We start from the raw sequence: 26,048 nt of genomic DNA, 5'->3' as shown, positions 1-26,048 counted from the left end.
CAAATTTGGGTTAACTCAAGAAAACCCAAATTTGGCTTCTTCCACGGAAGAGCAGCGGATGCGTCGGTGCTTCTCTCTTTGTTTTCGACAACATTGTGGTGGGGCGAGGGAGAAAACAACCCAACTTTGAGTTAAAACTAAAAGCAGTTTAGCGAAGACCACTTTATCAAGACTTGCAACACTGCCAAAAATCGGGAGACACTGTTAGCAGCGCCCCCGCGAGATAAGGTGGAACTATTCTTTGTCAGTGTGAGTGAGTTTTGATACCTGTACACGAACACAGCCATGGGGTCGTCTATCTGTCACTTTTTGTTTACCAATTCAGTTGACCCATCTCGTTTGGTAGAATAACAAAATCTCAAACGATGCTAGAAAGATTTGTTAGATACAGTTTTAAAATTATCTAAATAATGGGGTACAAACGGTGCTGCATTCCTACTTGTACAAATAGTACACATTTGAAGGATAAATCCTTTTTGAATTTATCGACAAAGAACAGGTAAAATAATGCACATCAATACTTTGGTGCTAAAAATATATTAATCAGTTTCTTCGATTGAGTTTAGAACTATCTGGAGGACCATAATTGAAGCCACTTGTGGTATCGATCTTCCAGAGAATTCCTACATTTGCGAAGACCACTTCGAAGATACAGATTTTCTCAACGTCGATAACAAAAGTCAAGGGTAAGTTACATTGTTTGTTGTATTTAATTTGTTGATTGAATTCGGTAACAAGTCAACTCCTTCAGCGTTTACAACTATGCTGTACCCAAGATCGACCCGGAAAGTGATACGTTTTGTTCCGTTGTTGAAGAGCACTGCCCGATGGATTTTGACTTTGGAACCGGGGCGTGTGAGAACGAATACGTCTGTGCTATTGCCGGTCATTCGCAGGATGATCAATCAGAAGTCGAAGAAGGTTCAGTTTTGGATTCGGACACAGTCGATGTCAATGTTACGAATGCACCAGTCATGAAGAGAGTAACTCCCGCAATTGAACATGATCACGACTATCTGAACGACCCATTCCGAAGCATAATGATCGCAGAGAAAATGGTCGAAATGGAAGCGCGCGAAGAGAGGCTTAAGCGCGAATTACGGAAGAAAACCAAGAAGATGCATAAAAAAGATGTCCGTATTAAAAAGCTACGAACCGAACTAGCTCGCTTGAAGCAGCAGGTCAAAAAGCAGGATGAAGATCAACTAGTAGATCCGATCCTCTTAGAGCTGCAAGCAAATAAGCTTCGGAAGTCTGGTGGGGCAAGGTATTCCGATTCCATGAAACACCTTGCCTTAATCCTCCACTACTGCTCCGTTAAGGCATATAAGCAAATGAGACAAATTTTTGCTTTTCCATCTGTTAGCACTCTACGGAAGTGGCTTGCACAAATAGACGTGGGCGAAGGATTTTCAGCAAACATTTTCAATTTGTTGAAAATCAAGGCAAGTTTTCAATCAAAGATCAAACATACTATTTCCCTTTCGAAAGTTGACCCAATTTCGGAAGATGCAGATGCCAAAAATGGGATACTGGAGAAACAGCCGATTATTTACCGGATACCATGAAGTAGCAGGAATTTGAGATCAGCAAAGGAACTTGAATTGAATGTAATGTCTTGATTTGTGTTAGGTTTCACGTAGTAGTGAATTTATTTCATTTAGTTTCAAACATACCCTGGAACATACTGACATTTGCTCAAGGATGTTGAATTGAAACCAAAATTGAAACATAAAAGAGCCTATAGTGCATTTAATATTTTTTTGATCAAATTATGGACACATTATAGCTAACTTGTAGCGTTGAAGAATTTCATTGATTGCTGCTGGTTCGCAGCCATGGTCATAGATCCGGGCTTCCAGTTTGGCGGGTTGATCCCCCCATGTTCGTCAGAAACGGAATGCTTGCACTAGGAGGCTTGTTCCGTATTTCAGCACTCCGCAGGAAGGGGGAGTCTTAATCGCCTTGTCAACCAACCGAGCGCTTATTTCCAGCTGGTCAAGTCCTGCATGCTTGCACGGTAGATTGACTCATACCCCTGCTCATATCCGATGATCGAAATGGCATGGTCACTTCGTCGATTCTTCTTAAACTCCTTTGCACAGTCCAATCCAAACTGGAAATGATTTCGGTCGGATAGACAAAAAAGTATTCAATCTTTTCGATTCCTTGACAAATTCCTCCACAAATTTTGAGGCAGGCTTCTGGATCTGGAGCTCCGAGCGGCGATGGTAGATGGGGATGGGAATTCTAGAGCGAAGATTTGCTGAGCTCTTTTTTGCAAGAACTTTCTCGGTCAGAGAAGGATTTTTGTGAGATTTATAATGCTGGATTCAGTCTCACACAGATTACCAATAATATTGTTAATAATCTCTACAGACAGGCTACAAAAAGAGAAACATCAAACGAAAATGTTTGTGTGAGTATTGTGGGGGATTTTTTTTCTTGTTTACAAGCAATGAACCACAACAAAACATGTGGAATTGGAAAAATATGAAAAAATGCGTTTATTCGAAATAGTTATTTATGCAACAAGTTGCAAAATGATGATTTTTTCAGCACGAGTCGTACATTTATCCAACGAGGCTTGCCGAGTTGGATAAATACGACAAGTGCTGAAAAAATCGAGTTTTGCAACGCGTTGCATACATCATTTTTTGCAATTATGAAAAATACTCTTAGTACGATCATTTCTAACTGCTCAAGTGCTCAGACAGGTCTCAGCTAAAACCACGTGCGAGCATCCATGCGCGCAAGTCCATTTTTCTCAATCAGGTAGGCTATGTCAATAAGTGTCACATCTACTCGGAGTCGCGTCGTCAACGAGCGTTTTTTGTGCTGCTGCTTCCAGGGGGATGACGAAGGGCCAGAATCATCTACCCAGCATTCGATTAAACATGGCGTCCAATGTTTTTGTTTTGATTGCTTAATTCATTGAAAAAATGCGCTGGAAACATCGACACTGCTTCGCTGCTACATATAATATCGTGCAAAGTGATAAAGAAAGAGAAACAATCATCAAAAACAATGATTTCGTTCGAAATGTGTAATTTCCGAAATAAGCACTTGCAACACACGAGCCACACACCCGAAAATCAGGAACAAATTAGGGTAAACCGACCAGAAAGTGGGTACCAAAACGCGCCGTACCAAAAACGATGATGGGTGAAGCGGCGATGTACCGAATTTGACAGCTGTGTCACCCCACTGGCTGCTTCTAACTCTACGTCTGTTTGGCTGATCAAATCAGAATTAGAATCGCTTCTATTCAGGTTCGATCTGCCGAACAGACATAGGAGCAGCCATTGAATAGACAAATAGGCTCCTAAAGTCCTATCGGGATTCTTGTTTTAAACCACAATATATGGTTCAAGAGTACATATTTACTCATTTTTTGACGTTTTTATTAGCCGTAGTTGAAAATATATAATTTTTATTTTTTTAGCATTTTGTCTCGTCCCTAGCTTATAACACATACTTTGAGTGATTTTTTTTCACCGTGTATGTCAGATAGAAACATCCCAGTACGGAGGGTTAGCCTAACATTAGTCTAATGTGAGACTAACTAGCCAGCATGTTAGGCTAACTTTTTGTCTCACTTTTGGCTAATGTTAGTCTAAAATTAGACAGATATGACACACTTTTGTTAGACATGTTGCAAATTCGAAACATGTTGTTAGTCTAACATTAGACTAACGTTAGACATGTTTTACTATGGGCTGTTAGACAAATGTTAGGCATAGATTTTATGCTGCTTGTTTTCATTCCAGCTGTCATTCGAGCAAGAAGTGTGATTGTAGTAGTGAACTTTTGTCGACGTTCACTACTACAACCGTACTCTTGCCTCGAATGAAAGCTGGACGAAACATGTTCAATGAAAAAAACTTGGAGCCCGTTTTAATTTTAATTTTAATTTTAATTTTAATTTTAATTTTAATTTTAATTTTAATTTTAATTTTAATTTTAATTTTAATTTTAATTTTAATTTTAATTTTAATTTTAATTTTAATTTTAATTTTATTTTAATTTTAATTTTAATTTTAATTTTAATTTTAATTTTAATTTTAATTTTAATTTTAATTTTAATTTTAATTTTAATTTTAATTTTAATTTTAATTTTAATTTTAATTTTAATTTTAATTTTAATTTTAATTTTAATTTTAATTTTAATTTTAATTTTAATTTTAATTTTAATTTTAATTTTAATTTTAATTTTAATTTTAATTTTAATTTTAATTTTAATTTTAATTTTATTTTAATTTTACACGGTGTGTGTATGGGAAAGGTTTATAACAAAAAATTGGGCATCGCCAAATTTTTCGCTATTCAAAAATAGAAGCTTCCAGCTTTCATTTGCACGGTCCCTCAAAAAAATCCACCGAGGGATCTCGAACAACTTTTTCAGAATACTGTTTTTCCCCATACAAAATGAACGGTTCCAAATTAATCCCTATTTCTACTTAACAAACATACCCAATTTTTGTATGAAAAAGTTCCCCCGATTGAATATTTCGATGTTGGGCTTGAATGAAAGCTAGTAGCGTCAACTTTCACGTAACGTAAAAATTAGCTATGCTTATTTTTTTGTAATAAATTTCTTCTACCAGACACACCGTGTTAATTTTAATTTTAATTTTAATTTTAATTTTAATTTTAATTTTAATTTTAATTTTAATTTTAATTTTAATTTTAATTTTAATTTTAATTTTAATTTTAATTTTAATTTTAATTTTAATTTTAATTTTAATTTTAATTTTAATTTTAATTTTAATTTTAATTTTAATTTTAATTTTAATTTTAATTTTAATTTTAATTTTAATTTTAATTTTAATTTTAATTTTAATTTTAATTTTAATTTTAATTTTAATTTTAATTTTAATTTTAATTTTAATTTTAATTTTAATTTTAATTTTAATTTTAATTTTAATTTTAATTTTAATTTTAATTTTAATTTTAATTTTAATTTTAATTTTAATTTTAATTTTAATTTTAATTTTAATTTTAATTTTAATTTTAATTTTAATTTTAATTTTAATTTTAATTTTAATTTTAATTTTAATTTTAATTTTAATTTTAATTTTAATTTTAATTTTAATTTTAATTTTAATTTTAATTTTAATTTTAATTTTAATTTTAATTTTAATTTTAATTTTAATTTTAATTTTAATTTTAATTTTAATTTTAATTTTAATTTTAATTTTAATTTTAATTTTAATTTTAATTTTAATTTTAATTTTAATTTTAATTTTAATTTTAATTTTAATTTTAATTTTAATTTTAATTTTAATTTTAATTTTAATTTTAATTTTAATTTTAATTTTAATTTTAATTTTAATTTTAATTTTAATTTTAATTTTAATTTTAATTTTAATTTTAATTTTAATTTTAATTTTAATTTTAATTTTAATTTTAATTTTAATTTTAATTTTAATTTTAATTTTAATTTTAATTTTAATTTTAATTTTAATTTTAATTTTAATTTTAATTTTAATTTTAATTTTAATTTTAATTTTAATTTTAATTTTAATTTTAATTTTAATTTTAATTTTAATTTTAATTTTAATTTTAATTTTAATTTTAATTTTAATTTTAATTTTAATTTTAATTTTAATTTTAATTTTAATTTTAATTTTAATTTTAATTTTAATTTTAATTTTAATTTTAATTTTAATTTTAATTTTAATTTTAATTTTAATTTTAATTTTAATTTTAATTTTAATTTTAATTTTAATTTTAATTTTAATTTTAATTTTAATTTTAATTTTAATTTTAATTTTAATTTTAATTTTAATTTTAATTTTAATTTTAATTTTAATTTTAATTTTAATTTTAATTTTAATTTTAATTTTAATTTTAATTTTAATTTTAATTTTAATTTTAATTTTAATTTTAATTTTAATTTTAATTTTAATTTTAATTTTAATTTTAATTTTAATTTTAATTTTAATTTTAATTTTAATTTTAATTTTAATTTTAATTTTAATTTTAATTTTAATTTTAATTTTAATTTTAATTTTAATTTTAATTTTAATTTTAATTTTAATTTTAATTTTAATTTTAATTTTAATTTTAATTTTAATTTTAATTTTAATTTTAATTTTAATTTTAATTTTAATTTTAATTTTAATTTTAATTTTAATTTTAATTTTAATTTTAATTTTAATTTTAATTTTAATTTTAATTTTAATTTTAATTTTAATTTTAATTTTAATTTTAATTTTAATTTTAATTTTAATTTTAATTTTAATTTTAATTTTAATTTTAATTTTAATTTTAATTTTAATTTTAATTTTAATTTTAATTTTAATTTTAATTTTAATTTTAATTTTAATTTTAATTTTAATTTTAATTTTAATTTTAATTTTAATTTTAATTTTAATTTTAATTTTAATTTTAATTTTAATTTTAATTTTAATTTTAATTTTAATTTTAATTTTAATTTTAATTTTAATTTTAATTTTAATTTTAATTTTAATTTTAATTTTAATTTTAATTTTAATTTTAATTTTAATTTTAATTTTAATTTTAATTTTAATTTTAATTTTAATTTTAATTTTAATTTTAATTTTAATTTTAATTTTAATTTTAATTTTAATTTTAATTTTAATTTTAATTTTAATTTTAATTTTAATTTTAATTTTAATTTTAATTTTAATTTTAATTTTAATTTTAATTTTAATTTTAATTTTAATTTTAATTTTAATTTTAATTTTAATTTTAATTTTAATTTTAATTTTAATTTTAATTTTAATTTTAATTTTAATTTTAATTTTAATTTTAATTTTAATTTTAATTTTAATTTTAATTTTAATTTTAATTTTAATTTTAATTTTAATTTTAATTTTAATTTTAATTTTAATTTTAATTTTAATTTTAATTTTAATTTTAATTTTAATTTTAATTTTAATTTTAATTTTAATTTTAATTTTAATTTTAATTTTAATTTTAATTTTAATTTTAATTTTAATTTTAATTTTAATTTTAATTTTAATTTTAATTTTAATTTTAATTTTAATTTTAATTTTAATTTTAATTTTAATTTTAATTTTAATTTTAATTTTAATTTTAATTTTAATTTTAATTTTAATTTTAATTTTAATTTTAATTTTAATTTTAATTTTAATTTTAATTTTAATTTTAATTTTAATTTTAATTTTAATTTTAATTTTAATTTTAATTTTAATTTTAATTTTAATTTTAATTTTAATTTTAATTTTAATTTTAATTTTAATTTTAATTTTAATTTTAATTTTAATTTTAATTTTAATTTTAATTTTAATTTTAATTTTAATTTTAATTTTAATTTTAATTTTAATTTTAATTTTAATTTTAATTTTAATTTTAATTTTAATTTTAATTTTAATTTTAATTTTAATTTTAATTTTAATTTTAATTTTAATTTTAATTTTAATTTTAATTTTAATTTTAATTTTAATTTTAATTTTAATTTTAATTTTAATTTTAATTTTAATTTTAATTTTAATTTTAATTTTAATTTTAATTTTAATTTTAATTTTAATTTTAATTTTAATTTTAATTTTAATTTTAATTTTAATTTTAATTTTAATTTTAATTTTAATTTTAATTTTAATTTTAATTTTAATTTTAATTTTAATTTTAATTTTAATTTTAATTTTAATTTTAATTTTAATTTTAATTTTAATTTTAATTTTAATTTTAATTTTAATTTTAATTTTAATTTTAATTTTAATTTTAATTTTAATTTTAATTTTAATTTTAATTTTAATTTTAATTTTAATTTTAATTTTAATTTTAATTTTAATTTTAATTTTAATTTTAATTTTAATTTTAATTTTAATTTTAATTTTAATTTTAATTTTAATTTTAATTTTAATTTTAATTTTAATTTTAATTTTAATTTTAATTTTAATTTTAATTTTAATTTTAATTTTAATTTTAATTTTAATTTTAATTTTAATTTTAATTTTAATTTTAATTTTAATTTTAATTTTAATTTTAATTTTAATTTTAATTTTAATTTTAATTTTAATTTTAATTTTAATTTTAATTTTAATTTTAATTTTAATTTTAATTTTAATTTTAATTTTAATTTTAATTTTAATTTTAATTTTAATTTTAATTTTAATTTTAATTTTAATTTTAATTTTAATTTTAATTTTAATTTTAATTTTAATTGGTTGGTAAGTGTTGGTGTTAGCAGCGTTGGACATCCAGAACCGATTCAGAGCATCAGAACACGCGAACAGGTAACTGAATTTCTTGAGCTCGACTTCGTTCGACAGCATGGCTTAACCCTCTCAAAGGAAATCAAATTGAATAAAATGATTTAAATTGTGTTTTAATTTTGTGTTTATTTTTTTCCTGAAAAAAAAACAGAAAACAAAACATTTCCAAGCTTTTTTTGAAATAAACTTTGTTTATACCTGGGGGCTGCGAATAGGAACGGTTTTATTTTTCAAGCTAACTAACGCACACCAACACACTTTTGACGCTCGGTTTGAGAACACGCACGAGTGTTTAATTTTCATGCCACAGCCACCGTCGGCGCAATTGTCAAACACGCCGTCGCGACGCTGTTTGAAAACGGTAAACATGATTAATCTCCCCATGACTACAAAATTTTTCTCTTGTTTAAAGTTTATCCATTTCTAATTTGCGGTGGACATTTTAATGTAAAGCCTGGAACACATAGCGTCCGTTCCGTCGAGGTTTGCGTTTTTTTGACAGTTTTCCCATGGGAAATGTGTCAAACTACTGTCACGCACACGCAAACGTATGCATTGTGTGGGGCACTTAACGTCGTTACAAAATAAACTACAATGCGCCAATAACAGTTTTTATTATTTGCCTTGCTTTCCACTTGACCCAGAGCACTTTGTCATGTCTTGTTTGACTTGTTCAGAAAAATATTTGTTGCAATACTTTTCTGACAGGTGGAATCGCATAAGAACAGTAGCTGTTGGAGCTGTGACAGTTCGACGGAGATATTTTGACAGCGGTGCATGGAGATATCTTGACAACCGTTTTGATTCTATTCGCAGTCCCCAGGTTTATACAAGCTTAAATATACTCAACTCGAGACTCAACTTATACTAGACTACGCGTAAGTCAAAGTTATACTGAGGGGGTATAACATGCATATATACGGAGCTTGGGGTCAACCAGGCGAAATGAATTTAGAGTGGGATTTAATCTATTTAGTTTAGATTTTTTTCTGAGTGTTCAATCCAGTTGTATGTGGATGGCAGTCGTTTCATGGGGTTGGTTGTCTTCGTCTCCGCGAGTCTATGGAATCTATTGATTGATGCACCAAGCGAAAAGAAGAAGTTTTGACATCCAAGCGGTGTGCCGTCGATTAGATCCTCGTCGCTGATTGGTCGATGGATGTAAACGGCACACCGCTTGGATGTCAAAATTCTTCTTCTTACCGCTTGGTGCATCAATCAATAGTGTCTATAGTTTCAGGCTATGAGCCATTTTACGAGACGTTTCGGATCAGCTGATCGCTCATTTCATAAATGAAAATTTGACAGGAGGTTGCGCCCAAGCCCGTGAGTGTTAATATCAATATCAACACTGTTGTCGTTTCGTAAAATAGACTATACACTAGGCCGTCCCTTATTTTGCAAAAATTGGAAATGTTATAAGTTCGTTAGTGGAAAATGATCGTTTTAGCTAAGAAATCTAGCGTAACATTTGAAAAGGGCCTATCTGCAAAATGTAAACAAACCTGATTTTTCACTATACCTATCAATATCTACTTAAGCTACCCATAACACCTTAATCAATGAGAAAAGAGCTATTTTACCCGTATTTTAAATAAATTTTAAAAGGGCCTATCTGAAATTGAATAATCTTTTAGGGCCTAACTGCATTCAAAGGGGCCTAACTGAAAATTACCTTTCAAATCAGATAGGCCCTTTTGTAAATTTTGATTATTTTTCATATTTTCCAATATTTTTTAGTAGTTCTTTAACTTAAGTAACATTTCAATATTATCGAGAAAAGCGAATTCAAAGTTTTGGTTTTCATTTTTAATTCCTATTTAAAGATCAAACCGAAACCAATATAATCAATGCGCGCAAATGACATCAGATAACAGCATTTATTGCTTCCTATTTGAAAATATGGAAAAAGTTGAAAAAAACATTAGATTTTTGCATCAAAACATTTTTAAGACATTTGGTGTCAGAAAAACATAGTTAAGACATTTTCTTAAGTCAAGAGCAAATTTTCAATTCGTCCTAAGTAACAAAATAAACAAAAATGAGGTTTTTGCGTATTTCAATACCTAATACACTGCTTTATGCTGTGTAGCCAAATCACAATTCAACAATAGTTAAAAACTTTTGAAATAGAAAAAATCAAACTGACTTAAGTAACATAGTGAGCACTTTTCATATGTGTCGCTTTGTCGGTACGATGACTTATGTAACGCACGTAACACACAACTGACGTAAGTGCGCTGTCAAAACGACCTAAGTAACAAAATCATGTAAACACAATTCGAAAGTGTTTACGACGAAAGTAAAATACTCATAATAATTTAGAATTATTGATCAATTTTTGATTATTCTCTCTAAACTCTAAATTCTAATCAAACAGTTGGAAGCACCAGCGTTGTCGTCAATGCCGGAACTGCCAAAAATAGGTAAGTGCTGACGATCATGACCACAATAGACCATTCCCGTGAAAAAATTTTATGTGCTCTACGGCTTTCCGACAATTTATTGAGCAAACTTTCCCAAGAAACCCATATGTTTTGTAGCCTCTAACTATTGAAAAACATTGAAAAAGCTGCGAAGTAGCACTTAAGCCCTATCGTCTCCTATATATTATTTCACCCCAATTCCCGTGAAACCCCCTTCTCCTCTATGGCTCTACTGCAGTAAATGTGGTGAGTTTTTGATGCGAACTGTCAGACGTTTATTATGTTTTGATTTCGGCCGCAAAAGTAAATAAACAGTGAAATCGGTTCCAAGAATGTGAAATCCAAGAATCGGTGACTGCACATCCCGTGGATCCCTCTACGTGACCATTTTATTTGAACGACGACACCTATTTTTTGGGCGATGGAAGTGCTCTGCAGCTGCTGGTTTATCGGAAGGAGTTGTGATAATCTGTTTGGATCTGTGCAACAAACAACCCATCATCCTCGGAAGTATTATTTAATATACTCGGCCGTACAGTTCGCTGTTTCACGTTCGCGGAGCAGAAAACGGCATTCTGCACCAGGAGGATGTAGCGCGAGGAACATTTTTTGGTTCCGGTGTGTGGACTGGCTGATTCAGTGTATGGAAGAGTGCAGTGGTGGCGGAGCAGTTGTTTTTTCTTCACGCTTGTTCCGGGATCAGTGGAAGCTTTACAGCTTCACAACTTTTTAATTGCGCTAGAGGCTATATTTATTTCGTAAGGGAATTTTCGTGATTTTTTACACCCCACGACGAAACAAACAAGGCAAAAGATCACACCAGTCTTCAAGTAAACACGCACCGTGTTGCGCTTGGGTACAAAATATGTGTGTGCAAGTTCAGCTCGAACTTGCACACGAGTTTGTCGTCATGTTTCAAGCAAACTTGTGCACCGCGAACCTATGCTGTACACGAGTGCGTGTACCCATGTTTAAACATTCAGCTTGTACACGGCGTGCACATTGTGTACAGATCGATTCGTGCTCGGCTTTGCGTGGTGGAAGATTTAGACCCGATGCGTCACAGCGGTCCTGTATGCCTTGATGCGGTGCGGTTGCGGTGTGGTAGCGTTGCGTTATCGTGTGCATCTATCCATTTGATTGTGTGTAACTCGACGCACTTGCGTGCACTTACTTTTTGATATTGTCTATCCGGTTGGAATCAGGACAGACATTCAATCAAAAATTGGCATTTCCTTGGACCACAAGTGTCGCATCTGTTTCGCATCTAGTGCGCAGTGTTGCTGATAACAACGGGAAGGATGCGCACTACTTTTAACATGATTGAAAAACGTCGCGAGTTGGGTCGCGTCGCAACTTGATTGTGCGAAGTCCGGTTTGGTGGCGGCCCGACAATATTTTCATAGGGGCGAAATTTTTAAGTAGATCAGCGGCCGTAGACTTTTTGGTAAGGGGGGGGGGGCGATTGTCAAACTAAAGTCTACGCACCATACAAATTTTCCTGAATCCTGATTACTTAAAGAGTTGGTGTCTTAGGCAAAGTTGCTTGGCTTGTTATGGGCTTACAGATGATGAACTATTTGATTCGAAAATCCACCGCTAGGCGGCGCTAGAGAGTCAACAAATTTTACATTCCATATATCCCAGGATCCTCATGACTTAGAACGATGGTGTCTTCGGCAAAGTTGTTTGGTAAAGTATGGTCTCTCTGTTAATTAGCCGTTTGATTCTTGATTCTGCCACTGGGTTGCGTTAGCTGCAAAATTTTCAAAGGCATTTCCATTTTAAAAATTATCAAAAAAAAAAGTTCATCAAGGTGTAACTTTTTAAAAATTGGGTCAAAAGTTTTGAAATTTTGACTGCTAGTTCCTTAACTAATTAGGTAAAAATAGTGAACATTTGGGCTTGAATGGTTAAGTCTACATGAAGTTACAGCGGTTCTAGTAAGATGGTTCTTATTTGACTACCGTTCATAAAATTGCTCCTATCTGATGATTAAGTGAGTAGAATGAAGTGAAATTTTTAACATTTCGGGTAGCGAACCACTTGGGCAGCGGCCGGTATTTTGGGCACTCTTCGCTATAACTCAGTCAATTCCAAACTAAATGACTTGAATTTTTGTACGCCGGTAGCCGGTGCTGTTTTACCACGAAAATTGAAATGTAATTCACGATGTGATATGGAGGACAGCCTTACAAACCCCCGGGATGGATGAACGCTCTTGGTATTGTCAGCATGTTATTTGCTATGATTTTTGCACTGCGAAAGCTTAAAAGGATCAATACGTTTCCGTACGCTATGAACCGGCGATAGGTTAGCTCGGAGAAGGTAAGAAGTACCAAAGACCTTAACGGACAACATGCTGCCAACATGTTGGTCCGGAGGAGGCATGACCAAAGTCCTTGACGGGCAGTGCGATGAGGCGTTGGTCCAGAGAAGACAAAGAAATATCAAAGTTCTTGACGAACAGCACGCTGGCAACGTGTTGGCTCGGAGAACGCAGCTTAAATCAAAGTCCTTAACAGACAACGTGCTGCCAAAACGTTGGTTCGGAGAAGGAAATAATAAAGTCCTTAACGGACAACGTGGCGAGGCAAACATGGTATCAAAGTCCTTAACAAGCAACTCGCTGGCGACGTGTTAACTCGGAGAAGGCAGAAAGCATCAAAGTCCTTAACGGGCAACACGCTAGTTAAAGAAGCGTTTCGGAGATATTAGAGGTTTTTATGTGCGTTATAAGGGGTCCGAGGCGGCTTCAGGAATATTGGAGCCATTTCAGGAAGTTTCAAGTGCTGTGTTATGATTCATACCAATTTTTTACAGATACATACAGATGATGGAACATTTTAATTAAAACTTTACTGCTAGACGGCACTTAACTTGTGTATCTTTGGATCCTGATAACCTAGAAAGTTGCTGTCTTTGTCAAATAATTAATTTATGCAGGTTTGTCACTAAGAAAATTATATTTTACAAAACATTTTTTTCTCAGTTCAACCTAAAAGCTTTATTTTTTTTAACTATGTATATTTTCGTATGAGTGCATCAAACATTGTTCACATCGATGCGATTTTAATAAAAACATTAATTCATTTGCTGGATAACCTACGGCTTGCGGTAGAAGATCTGAGTTGCAGCGGATCGTAACTCGCGCGGTTGGCCAACTCCGTCAGCACCACGTACAAAAACGAGATGTTTTCAACATGTTGTACAAAATACAACAGCGCTATCACTCAAGAGTCAAATCGTCCAGCATTTGTGATGACGGCGATGATTTTCCAGTAACAACTTCATGCCGGAGAAGGGTCGTTCCACCGGTTGCCGAAGCACACAGAACGATCTTTGCACAAGAAAAAACACCAGCTTTGACGGGCGGCTGACCCAGCCCAGCAGAAGCTTGAGCAGAAGAATGCGCTCTTACTCGTGTGCATTCATAGGTACAGCGCTCCCGTGAACACACACAACATTTGTACCCATGTTTGTACATGAGTACAAACCCGGTGCACAAACTTGTACACTGTGCTTGTGTTCAAGTACATGTACAAGTTGCTTCGCGTGGATCGAACATTGAATGCAATGTTTATCTGGGTACATAAACATTCGTACACGTTTGGTTTATGTTGCACCGTGAAGACTGGATCACACTATCACATGGAGGTAATCAAAATATCAATGCTGGTACTGCAGCTCAGGTTAGTGTTGGGATTCGGATTTCACTGATGGTATTCCGCCAGAGAAACTTTACTTGTAGATGTTTATCCGTGAATTTACTTTTTGTAGGACGATGGGAAGAACCTGGAAGGACTGACAATCTACATGAGAAGCTTCTCCCAATAAAAGTACTACTCGATCATCGTCAACGAAAACTGCCGAATGCACGAAGCTCGTGAGTTCAATGGACAACCTTCTACGGCTCTTCCAGATTCCAAGCTTCACCACAAAACACAGACTGTGACCACTGCACTGATCTCTTCGAGGATCTCATGAAGCTCGTGTTCAAGTGGATTTTATCGATAGATGCGCTACACTACAATCGGGCTGGTCGACAGGATTTGCGTTCGGTTCCAGAAGGATGACTTCCGCGGAACATCCCCAACTTCAATACCGTAGGGATGGATGGAGGGGTAGATTCGGTAGTCTTAACAGAATGGTGGCAACCAACACTACCAACAAGGTAGGAATTGCTTTGCTTTATTACTTTGGACAAACTGGTGGTATGCATACTATGGTACAAGATGGTAAAAGCAATTTTCCAATGCTAATTTGTTTGAAGACGATCAGTTTGTAACTCATTTTTAGATAATAATTATTGTATCATGGTACGAATACCACCCAGTTTGTCCATAATAGGCGAACTTATATTATCAGGAGATATTGTGCATCCTAGCTTAATCACTCAGATCCTGCTGATCTGAGTCAGCCGCCATAAGATTGCGCCCGTTTGATTTGCACACGGCGGCTGACAGCTCCATCCGGCGGCTGCAAAAACAGTTTTAGCCAAGGTGCACACCGTGTACAAACCATACGTGCGCGGTCTGGCGCGATCAAAGGCTGCGCGTTTCGAACGCAGCTTGATGAGAATCTAAGATAAGCGCGACAATAATTAACATTGCGAAACTAGGTTGGGCGTATCAGTGTGCTTTCTTCTTTTTCTTCTTTATGGCTCTATGTTCCCACAGGAACTTGGCCTGTATCTCTTTAACTTAGTGTTCATTGAGCATTTCCACAGTTATTAATTGAAGGGCTCTCTTTGCCTACCATTGCCGTAGGATTCTTTAGGATATCCCAGCGTATTTTATATCAAAACAACAAGCAGTCCCGGCAACGTAGTATTGCCACTTTTTATTTGACTTTTGTTGAGCTCATTTTTGCGTCGCACTCTGGATTTATTTTGCAGCGATTGTTTTAAATTTCTATCCACCTCATTCAAAGGTTTTATTCAAATATTACATAACGCAAAGTTTGACAATTTTAGACCCCTCCCTCCCCCACGTAACAACTTTTGTATGGGAAATTTCAGAATTTTGTATGAAGCATAACACAGCACTAGATCCGCTCCCTCCCCCCTTCTCGTTACGTAATATTTGAGCGAACCCAAATAGGGTTTTGTACCATTTAGGTAGAAAGCAGATGGACACTTGCCGCTATAAATAAGTCAATTTCATTCTAATTGGTTTGAATTCTTGTATGGGGTTGGATATTGTACGTTTCTATCATGTGCCAAAAATAATATTTGGTATAAAAATTGACTTAGTTATATGGGAACGTCCACAAATTACGTCACGCAAAAATTGCCCATTTTCAACCCTGTCCCCACTATGTCACACTTTTTGTATGTGACCTCTGAAATTTTTGAATGGGTCGTCACACTTTGCTGAACCCCCCCTCCCCCCTAAAAGCGTGACATAATTTATGGACGTGCCTCAAGGGAAAGATATGTTTTAGAACTTTAATATACTTTTTATCCTATAACACATTTCACACCCAATTTTACTATTACACTATTTTGTATGTTGTTCTGATAAGGGACATTTGTTAAACAAGTTTTTGCGATCCGTTAATTTATTTTCAATTTCTTACAGTTATTTTAGTTCTATCAACCAAGGCTCTTTCATCATTCGTTATTATGGCGCTTACATGACAAGCTACGTCACCATGAATTTCAACATCTCAACATCACTCGTGGTCACCGTTTTGGACTAGCCTCAACAGCACTATATTGCCCCTCTTCGCATGTCAGTTCCATGTTGTTTCTAATGCGAGTCATATTTCTTTTATCTCACGAGGTAATTTAAAATTAGTTTGATATCATTCTCGCCACACAGCTCTATATGTCATGAAAAGAGTATGCATGAAAATATTTTTTTCGAAAATAATAGGAGTAATTTATAATACAAAATGTTGGCGCCTTGAAAAACAACATGAGACTGACACGCTAAGAGGGGTGGTATATATTTTTATAGTTTTCATATTCTCATGTATCAGTTTGACTACAACTATTAAAAGCACGAGGGGAGGGGTGTGGGATTTTCTTTTGCTGGGTGCTACGACATATCCGAAAAATAATTAAATTAAGGTTAACTAGTTCACTCTGTCCTCCAATAACGAAAAAGGTAGTAATTTTCTCTAGTAATTTAATAATCACCGTAGTTGAATAGGTTCACCTTGTCCTCCCAGAACTGTTGGGCGATGCTAAGCAGAACAACTTTAATAGTTTTGTAAAATGTGTCGATTAGAAGGTTCACCATGTTCTCCAAGAACTGCAAGGTGATGCTAAGCAGAACTTCTCAAATAGTTTTGTAGAATGTGTAGGTCAGAAGGTTCACCATGTCCTCCCAGAACTGCAAGGTGATGCTAAGCAGAACTTCTCAAATAGTTTTGTACAATGTGTAGGTCAGAAGGTTCACCATGTCTTCCAAGAACTGCAAGGTGATGCTAAGCAGAACTGCTCTAACAATTATGTGAAATTTGTAGGTCAAAAGGTTCACCATGTCCCCTAAGAACTGCAAGGTGATGCTAAGCAGAACTTCTCAAATAGTTTTGTAGAATGTGTAGGTCAGAAGGTTCACCATGTCCTCCCAGAACTGCAAGGTGATGCTAAGCAGAACAACGTTAATAGTTTTGTAAAATGTGTCGATTAGAAGGTTCACCATGTTCTCCAAGAACTGCAAGGTGATGCTAAGCAGAACATATCTAATAGTTTTGTAGAATATGTAGGTCAGAAGGTTCACCATGTCTTCCAAGAACTGCAAGGTGATGCTAAGCAGAACTGCTCTAACAATTATGTGAAATTTGTAGGTCAAAAGGTTCACCATGTCCCCTAAGAACTGCAAGGTGATGCTAAGCAGAACTTCTCAAATAGTTTTGTAGAATGTGTAGGTCAGAAGGTTCACCATGTCCTCCAAGAACTGCAAGGTGATGCTAAGCAGAACTTCTCAAATAGTTTTGTACAATGTGTAGGTCAGAAGGTTCACCATGTCCTCCCAGAACTGCAAGGTGATGCTAAGCAGAGCTTCTCAAATAGTTTTGTAGAATGTGTAGGTCAGAAGGTTCACCATGTCCTCCCAGAACTGCAAGGTGATGCTAAGCAGAACAACGTTAATAGTTTTGTAAAATGTGTCGATTAGAAGGTTCACCATGTCCTCCAAGAACTGCAAGGTGATGCTAAGCAGAACTTCTCAAATAGTTTTGTAGAATGTGTAGGTCAGAAGGTTCACCATGTCCTCCCAGAACTGCAAGGTGATGCTAAGCAGAACAACGTTAATAGTTTTGTAAAATGTGTCGATTAGAAGCTTCACCATGTCCTCCCAGAACTGCAAGGTGATGCTAAGCAGAACATCTCTAATAGTTTTGTGAAATGTGTAGGTCAGAAGGTTCACCATGTCCTCCCAGAAATGCAAGGTGATACAAAGCAGAGCTTCTCTAATAGTTTAGTAAAAATTGTAGTTAAAAAGGTTCACCATGTCCACCCACAGGTGATCCCAGTGCGCATGATCAAATATTTGTCCAAAATGAAACCAATGTTATCATTATCGTTAATGTTTGTTTGCAAAACTGAGCTTAGATGATCTGAATTTAATACACTGATATTTCAGTTGGTGATGGACCAGGTTGACTTCTAGAAACCGCTTCTACTCCATTATGGATCAATTGCGGTTTTTTAATGTGCACGGATTACATTTTCGACCAGCAACATCCGTACGTATGGATCTAGAACTGATTCCAGGTTCAGGTCGACTTCGGCACCAACGCCAGCAGCACCAGCAAAAGGAAGTTCCGGATCGTGTTGGAAAGTCTTCATTTCATTCGCATATGCGTAGCGATCTTTCACGTTGTTAGCAATCTCCATGATTATCCATCTTATCTCGGGAGTTCGGCCTCGGTGAGTTTACGTCCGCCAAGAACATCTGAGACACCACGTAGAATACCCGTTCACTCTGTCTAAAGTTTCTGTTGCTCTCTCAACATTTCCGCCGTATCTTTCTTCGGATTTCCCACAACATTATGTTTCAATCTACTGATTGATCAGCGGCCGAGAAGGACCAATGAAAATCTCCTTTCCTGTCGTAATACCACCGGTAAATGTTGTTGATTAGATTGTTGATTAAACGTACGAGCAGAGGTCGTCCATAAGCGATGTTGCACTATTTCCGCTCTCTATTTTATTGCGTCGGTTAATACTATACAACGGCAAAACACAGAACATCATGAACAAGGATAATTATTAGTTAAATTGAGGCGAGAATCGATTCCACACTCCAAAGCCTAAGCAAAGAACATCCATACGGTTGTGATTCAGGACTCGGTACATAGCAACTTGTAGAGGTTTCCATCCGAACATAAAGTTTCCAGGCACGTAAGCTGCGGTTGGTCCATCACGTTGAAGTAACGGTTCCGGGATGACTAGAGATTTTCTGAAAGAGCTGCAGTATTAATACGGAAGGCATTCGCTGGTGATATTTACGGTGGAGTAAAGTTGGAAACGGTAACTTCCAGCACATCCTCTAGAGTTCGGTCCGGACTCATTGACAATTCCAGAAACTGCACGTTTTGATTCGTGCTAGAGGTAGCCATTCATCCATACAAGCGTCGCGATCTTTCGCCCGGTGCGCGACCATCAATTCCACACTGAACACCCGTGAAGTCCGTAGAGCGAAGTCCGGTTCAAATCCGATCCGTTGCTGATGCTGCTGGTTCTGATGGATTGTGCCGAGAAGTGTGGAGTTTGACATTTTCGAAGGTAAACAAGGAAAGGGCTCCCAGACGTTGCTCTTTTTCTGAGGTGAAAAAAAAGTTCACCATTTCAGAGTTGCCGAAAACTGCAAAAAACTACTTCGCATGGTGATTTTAATTTCAAAATGTGGTGAAATTCCCAGTTTTTGAAAATTTGTATGAAAATCAGGAGTAGATATAAAAAAAATCTAAAAGCGGTAATAGTCATAATAGACACGTGTCTTTCGAAGAAAAATATAAAAAAGGGGGGTAAGGTCAGACGGGAATGGTCTATTGCAGACCGAATTTCAATGAACGTTTTCCTCGCTAACCGCAGATTCTACGTCCAACCGGTGATGTGGGTCAAGGCTTTGGACATGGTGCAAGATCGGTTGGTGGTGCAGGGAGGTGACCTGAGCGGTGGTGACCGTCAGTGGACCGACACAGCATTCCGTTTCCCTGTACTGGTCGCGGAAAGCAGTGCAAAGAGATGGAGGAAGCAGACGGTAGCTGGGAGAAAACGGTACACATTATGGTGTGAAACGATCCCTTCGGTGGAACAAGTTCTGCAATCTGAACGAGACGGAGCTGGCCAAATAAGTGCTAAAGTTCAGATCTCCACAAGCGATGAGATTTGGGCGCTGGTCAAGAGCCAGATGCTGACCCGAAAGGCATTCGCCGCCGAAGTGGCTTTTAGCTTCAGTGAGAACACTCGTATTATGGCCAACGATGGAGCATCGGCCAACAAATCTATTCTGCGTATCTGGCGTATTCAACGCCCCGGTGTACACCTAGTAAACGACGGAAGCAGCCCTGGTAAGAGTTGCCTATCGAGCCAAGCACGTGCTGGAGGTACACTGTGCCAAGGGAGGCGGCAAGGAGACACTTGAATCGTACTTTGAGTACATCCGGAGCACAGCGCTGCAAGAGTTTGCGATCCGACGCAGGAGACTAGCGAAATCTACGACCAAAAGCTGGAGCGGTACCATCAGATGCGAGATCAGATGGCACATGTACAGTTCATAAGGCTGCATCAGGAATAGGATCAGAATTAGGAATGAAGTAATTTTGACCATTATATAAATTAGGCTGAAGGATATTGTGACATATATTATATAAACGATAAGAGTGCTGAACATGTACCCCGGTCAGAATCACGGTATTTGACGGCAATAAAGAGCAAGTGTTTCATTTTAATTTTTGAAATGTGATGTTCTTTAGTAAAACATATCACCTTTATAACACCTTAGTGCACATCCAAGAAGGGGTTTTAACATACTGTGGTCACAGAGAAACAGACGTAACGTTAGAAAGGTGATCGATGGGAAGCGATGAGAGTGTGACGTCTGTTTCTCTGTGCTGTGGTGTTAGCATCCCAAGTATTATTGGGGTTCTGGAGGAGGGTGCGAATGGTGATAGTTTCAATGCTATGAGATTTTTTTTGCGAATACCTTATCTTGACCCTGAAGGAATTGGATAAACATTTATCATAGGTATATAAAAATGAAATTCTGTCTGTCTGTCTGACCCTTATGGAACCGATCAGCGTGAAACTTTGTACACAGACAAACAGACGTCTGACTCTACTTACTTCCCATCGTTTCCCTTTTTAACGGATTATTCAAATATTCTGTAGTTCGCAAATCGCCCGCTCTTGGCGCTCGCATCGCTTTTGCTACTGTTTGACGTTTGCTCACTATCGCCATCTACTCAGTATGTTTGCGTTCCGCAGCATAATTAGCATTGGGCGATTATGATTGCGTGACGATGATTTTTATCGCATTTGTGCTTGAAGGTTAGCATAAGAATTGCTATTAAGTTTATATGATTTCATACATTTGTCGTACCCACGCAACTGGACGTGGTCGCGCATCTACTTCATCCTGTTTTCTATCAGTTTCTAGTAAAACAGGAATAAGTATAAGTTTATGTATAGCTCACCGAACTTCAAGTTAATTGAACCTAAGGATTGATGTTAACCAGACCACCCTGTGTACTCAGGAATCTTGTTGAAGAACTTTCTCATCCTATCACAATATGTATACAAAGCAATGACTGTTTTTTTTTCCTTATCGACTAAGGCTATAGTCGATTCCTCATACAATCACTTCCATAGGAATTTGCTTTCATAATTCAATACTTATCTCTCTTGATGAAAAAATATGAAGCCAAAACACGAAATTTTTAAGCGCACATTTCTGGAGAGCCACGGCTTGCACTTAAAAGCGGATCGATTGTTCACCACTAGTGGATAAGTAATCGATCAACTTCTCAGCTCTTACCGTCTTTTGGATTTTCAAATTAAATTTTGTGGTCTTTGGGTCGATTTCTTCACCTCGACTTAACCGGTAAGCCAGGCTTATCCATACAGTTAAACCTGGTTTAACGCTTAAGTCTGGGTGAAGAAATCGCCACTTAATAATTCAATATTAGGCTTCGTTATATCTTTACTTTACAGAAAGGAAGAATTACAGCTATATGGCTATTTTTCTCCATTAGAACACGTTAATTCTAAAACAAACCATTAATAAGCATGATGGTTTAGCGAGAGTTCTACAATAGCGCCAGCAGTTGAACAAAATGTAGGGGAATTTATGTATTTTGGTCAGTTTTTTCTCTTCGTCATGGCGGGATTTCTAAAATTTAGTTACTAACAGTTAAAAACTCATATATTTTCAGTTTGAAATGATATTTTATTCAATTTTTCGCCGACCTCCTCCACCGTTATCATATTCGTAATTTTTCATCCACTGATTCGGGTTGCCAGGTTGGAATTCCATCACAGCACGGCCGACCGCGAGTCCACATCCCGCGGTGACTGGCCGGTTTTATACCGGGCCGTGAGGGGGCGCCTTGTGTTGATGCGAGTGTTGATGTGGATCACCTGCTGGCCATCGGTTTTTAGACTGACGACCACCTTCTTCAGGGTGTTGTTGCCACAGTTCGGGTAGAAACGTTTCGTACAAACGGAGGTAGGTTTCAAGTAGGCGTAATACCGGAGAATGCACGTGCGGGCGTGTTTGATAACACGGCCATCTAGGGCGGCTATGTGGAGCTCAATCCTGATGCACGTTCTGCATGGCGAAATCCGTCGTAATACAAACTGTGGGGGAGGGCGTTTTCTCCAGTAGATCTGTGATGTAATCGCATTTTATCTCCTAATTGTACGGCGTAGTAATCCGCCTTCATCATCATGATCATTATCTTCCTCTCCCTTCTCTTGCTCTGCTCAGCATCCTCAGACATTTTTTTTCGCATTCTATAACAGAATTCTCATCTTCTGCCTCCTTTTGTTTGATTTTAAATCCACCTTGACCAGTACATCCAAAACCGGTTCCCGCACTTGAAGATTGTTGATCGTTTTTTATCCACCGCCCTACACGGTATAACAATGCTCGACGACGTCCTAGAATCAATATCAAAACAAACCGTAAGATCCCCTGAATCACTATCAAAATCAACCCAAATCTTACCTGCAGCTGAGCATTCTTAATAAACGCCGATGCATCGATCATTTAGGTACAATTTCGCAACGAAGGCTTCCGTCTGTTCGTGTCCGTCGTTCTTTGGTGCTTGTTGTCGAAACCGCTGCTGTTTGTGAGGGTCGCCAAAAATACGTGGGGTTTCTAAGAAAATCGGTTCCCGTATGAAAAAAGATAGCGCTGCTCCTGCTGCTGGGCACGGATATGGAGCAATCGAATCAAACTTGGGCTTTGCTCGGGCCCCCATCGATATGGACAATCTCCGTTCCTAATCCAGGTCCTGGCTGCTACTAAATTTGCCTGTGGCGCTATACTTGCATGGGAAACAGCTGCTGAAAAAGAAAATAATCATTATTTATTGTAATCGTCCTTTAAAACCTGAGAAAATACCTGTTTTTGCAAGACGAATTCGTTTGACTTAATGCCTGGTTTAGACTGTTCAATTGAAACGAGCATGTGAGTTGCAAACTTCTCAAACATGTTCAATCCAATGGAATGACGTGTTTAGACTGTTCAAATGACTTGGGTGTTCACTTGCATGCTCTTGAATGCATCTCAATTGAAGCAAGTGTTTACATTGTTCAACTCGTGCGGTGCGTAAGCAAACTGAATTGAATTCAGCTCATTTGACAGATGACTTGAATTCAGCTCACATGAATCGCGTGTTCAGACGGGGCAAGTTAGATGATTTCGTTTAACTTGAACAAAAAAGTTGAACATGTTCAACTTTCGTTCAAGTCAAGTCAGTTGCTCAACTGAGATGAACGATGGTGTTTACACGTTCAATTCGCATTCAATTGGGCATTTTCCATTGACTTGAATCAAGTCACTTGCACTGTCTAAACCAGGCATAAGTGCCAACATCAATCACCACAACGACGTAAGTAACATGACTTAACCAACATGACAGCTGGCAACATGACGTAAACACACCGACGAAAGCAACATAAATTCGCGTAACACGACGTAACGCACCCGACGAAAGTAACCGAGATGTTTCAGAAGGACTTAACCAAATGTCCTATTTATGTTTTCCGACACTAAACGACGTAGAATTGTTTTAATGCAAAAAACTAATATTTCTTTGAACTTTATCCATGTTTCGCATTGAGAAGCAATAAATGCTTTTATCTAATGTCGATTGCGAGTATTCATTATATTGATTTCGTTTTGGTTATTAAATAGGAATTGAAAATAAAAACCAAAACTTTGATATCGATTTTCTCGATAAAATCAAAATGTTACTTAGGACGAATTGAAAATTTGCTCTTGAAGTCATTCTGAAATCTGACGGTTACTTTCGTCGGGTGCGTTACGTCACGTTACGCGAATTTATATTGCTTACGTCGGTGCGGTTACGTCATACAGTCAGCTGTCATGTTTGTTAGGACGGATAAATACGTCGTCGCGAGCATAGATTTGGCACTTAAGTCAAACGGATTGCTCGAACAAACAAGGTATTTTTTAAATTTGTTGTATATTATTTCACTCAATAATGATATTGCTGTGTGCATTCAAAATGCAAATTTCAAATGCGGGAGCACCAAATGCGGTAAGATTTTCTAACAAGTAGGGTTTTTACCCTATTCCTGGCACTTGAGACACAGCTTCAGATACTTTAAGCCTTAGAAGCAAGTACAACAAACTTACCGGATAATGGTATTGTCACAAATGAAGCTTTTTTCAATAACTTTCGGATAGCATCACTGAATGCTACTAATTTTCAACAAGAACTTGTTTTTTAGCTGTTTTATTTCTTAACGTCCAGCACCAATTTTCATCACCAAGATTTTTGTTTTCGGCACGCAATGAATCACTTTGGCAGTCAATAAAATGCACTCCCAATATTTTATAAATAAACATGTGTTGGTGAGAGTGGAACGGAAAATGACACGCAAACATACCACAAAGAAAATGACATGTAAACATATCACGTCGACATTTGTAAAGGGCGTAGTCTGCCTTCGCATTTATTTTTTCTGCCTTAATTTTTTGTGCTATTGAATTGATATATTCGTCAAAATCACATTTATGCAAATTTTTGATAACTTCGTGGAGAGAGAGTAGGGGTTTTTACAAAACATATTAAACTTCATTAAATACAAAAATTTACATTTGCCAGATAATTTTGGATAAAGCTGCCTAAGTAAGTCAAAGACAGCCATGTATTTTACTCAAGCATTATCAGTCAAAATGTCCTGTAAAATATAAAATTTCTGTTCCTGTACTGTTACAGAAGATTACGATTTTGAATCATGGCAGTGCAGGCTTGATTTGACATCGCACTTTAGATTGTTGCTATTGCATAAGTCTTAAATTTCTTCCCAGCTCACAATAATTTTAGTTTTTTTTTATTTTCTATTTATTTTTAGTCAATTTTAGTAACTACGTATAAAAACTGATCACTCCTCCTGCATCAGTCTGTAGATGATTGAACTCGGGAATTATATGGCTCAGAAGGGAATGCAAATATACAGATGAGTAAGACAAATAATGCTAAAGAATTAAAGATAAACAATGTATCCAAAACCCAAGCCGTTGGCCATTATTTAATATCTGCTTATTGCTTGTAACTTTATGAATGCCTTTAAAATACATGGGGCTGTCCATAAACCACGTGGTCATTTTTTTGGGACTTTTCAACCCCCCCGTGGTCATTAGTCCATACAAAAAAATTTATTTGTCCATACAAAATGGTCATTGGCCGAAACACCCCCCCCCCCCCTTTAATGACCACGTGGTTTATGGACAGCCCCCATTCTGTATTTCTGAATAAATACAGTAGTTTTTCGGTTTTATCACGATCAAAAAAAAATTACCATGATATAAACGAAACCGTGAATTTGGTGAAACGAGAAAAAATGTAAATTTTTTATTCAAAATCGTTCAGCTGCAAAATATATGAATCGTAGTTCACATTTTTTAGCAGTTTTGGTGGACTGGGCAAAGCTGTATTGGTTTTATATTGATTTCGGAATGTTTTAGAACGATTGTGATAAAAACGAAACGAAAATCGTGATAAAATCGAATAGAAAACCGTGGATTTGGGCGAGTAGTGATTAAAACGACTAGAAATAAAATCGAAACGCCACTGTACCTACAATTTCAAATCAAAGATCGTTCACGTGGTATCTCACTATTTAACCAAATGCTAACTGAGATAATGTCAACTGGTTGAACTGTGCAATAGGCTGCGGCTTATTTTTCAATAGTTGTTGAAA

At 34.3% G+C, this 26,048-nt stretch overlaps 4 protein-coding genes across 11 annotated transcripts in view; 3 read left to right on the top strand and 1 right to left on the bottom strand.

Annotated features, from left to right (window-relative positions):
• The window catches only part of LOC109409852 (V-type proton ATPase subunit F), a 421,144-nt gene that overhangs the window by 98,539 nt on the left and 296,557 nt on the right, over window positions 1–26,048 (bottom strand). The window lies entirely within an intron of this gene.
• LOC109409848 (uncharacterized) overlaps window positions 1–26,048 on the top strand; it is a 233,093-nt gene that overhangs the window by 20,767 nt on the left and 186,278 nt on the right. The gene's annotated exons all lie outside the window — the stretch shown is intronic.
• On the top strand, window positions 351–3,519 carry LOC134291799 (uncharacterized). Its single transcript, XM_062860017.1, has 3 exons — window positions 351–499; window positions 567–686; window positions 752–3,519. Exons 1-3 carry the CDS (start codon window positions 411–413, stop codon window positions 1,566–1,568), a joined length of 1,026 nt encoding a protein of 341 aa, XP_062716001.1. The 5' UTR covers window positions 351–410; the 3' UTR covers window positions 1,569–3,519.
• Window positions 10,209–20,542, top strand: LOC115260036 (uncharacterized). The gene is made up of 2 exons (XM_029860870.2): window positions 10,209–10,633; window positions 19,683–20,542. Exon 2 carries the CDS (start codon window positions 19,702–19,704, stop codon window positions 20,233–20,235), a length of 534 nt encoding a protein of 177 aa, XP_029716730.1. The 5' UTR covers window positions 10,209–10,633; window positions 19,683–19,701; the 3' UTR covers window positions 20,236–20,542.

The sequence above is a fragment of the Aedes albopictus genome, chromosome 3, assembly GCF_035046485.1.
Source record: "Aedes albopictus strain Foshan chromosome 3, AalbF5, whole genome shotgun sequence".
NCBI lineage: Eukaryota > Metazoa > Arthropoda > Insecta > Diptera > Culicidae > Aedes > Aedes albopictus.
The sequence above is the reverse complement of the archived record's forward strand: the minus strand, read 5'-3'. Positions and strand labels throughout refer to the sequence as shown.

Coding starts and splice junctions, on each gene's coding strand:
- LOC134291799 (XM_062860017.1), top strand. CDS start 411: ATGGGGTACAAACGGTGCTGCATTCCTACTTGTACAAATAGTACACAT. Junction 500..566: donor AATTTATCGACAAAGAACAG/GTAAAATAATGC, acceptor GATTGAGTTTAG/AACTATCTGGAGGACCATAA. Junction 687..751: donor GTCGATAACAAAAGTCAAGG/GTAAGTTACATT, acceptor CAACTCCTTCAG/CGTTTACAACTATGCTGTAC.
- LOC115260036 (XM_029860870.2), top strand. CDS start 19,702: ATGTGGGTCAAGGCTTTGGACATGGTGCAAGATCGGTTGGTGGTGCAG.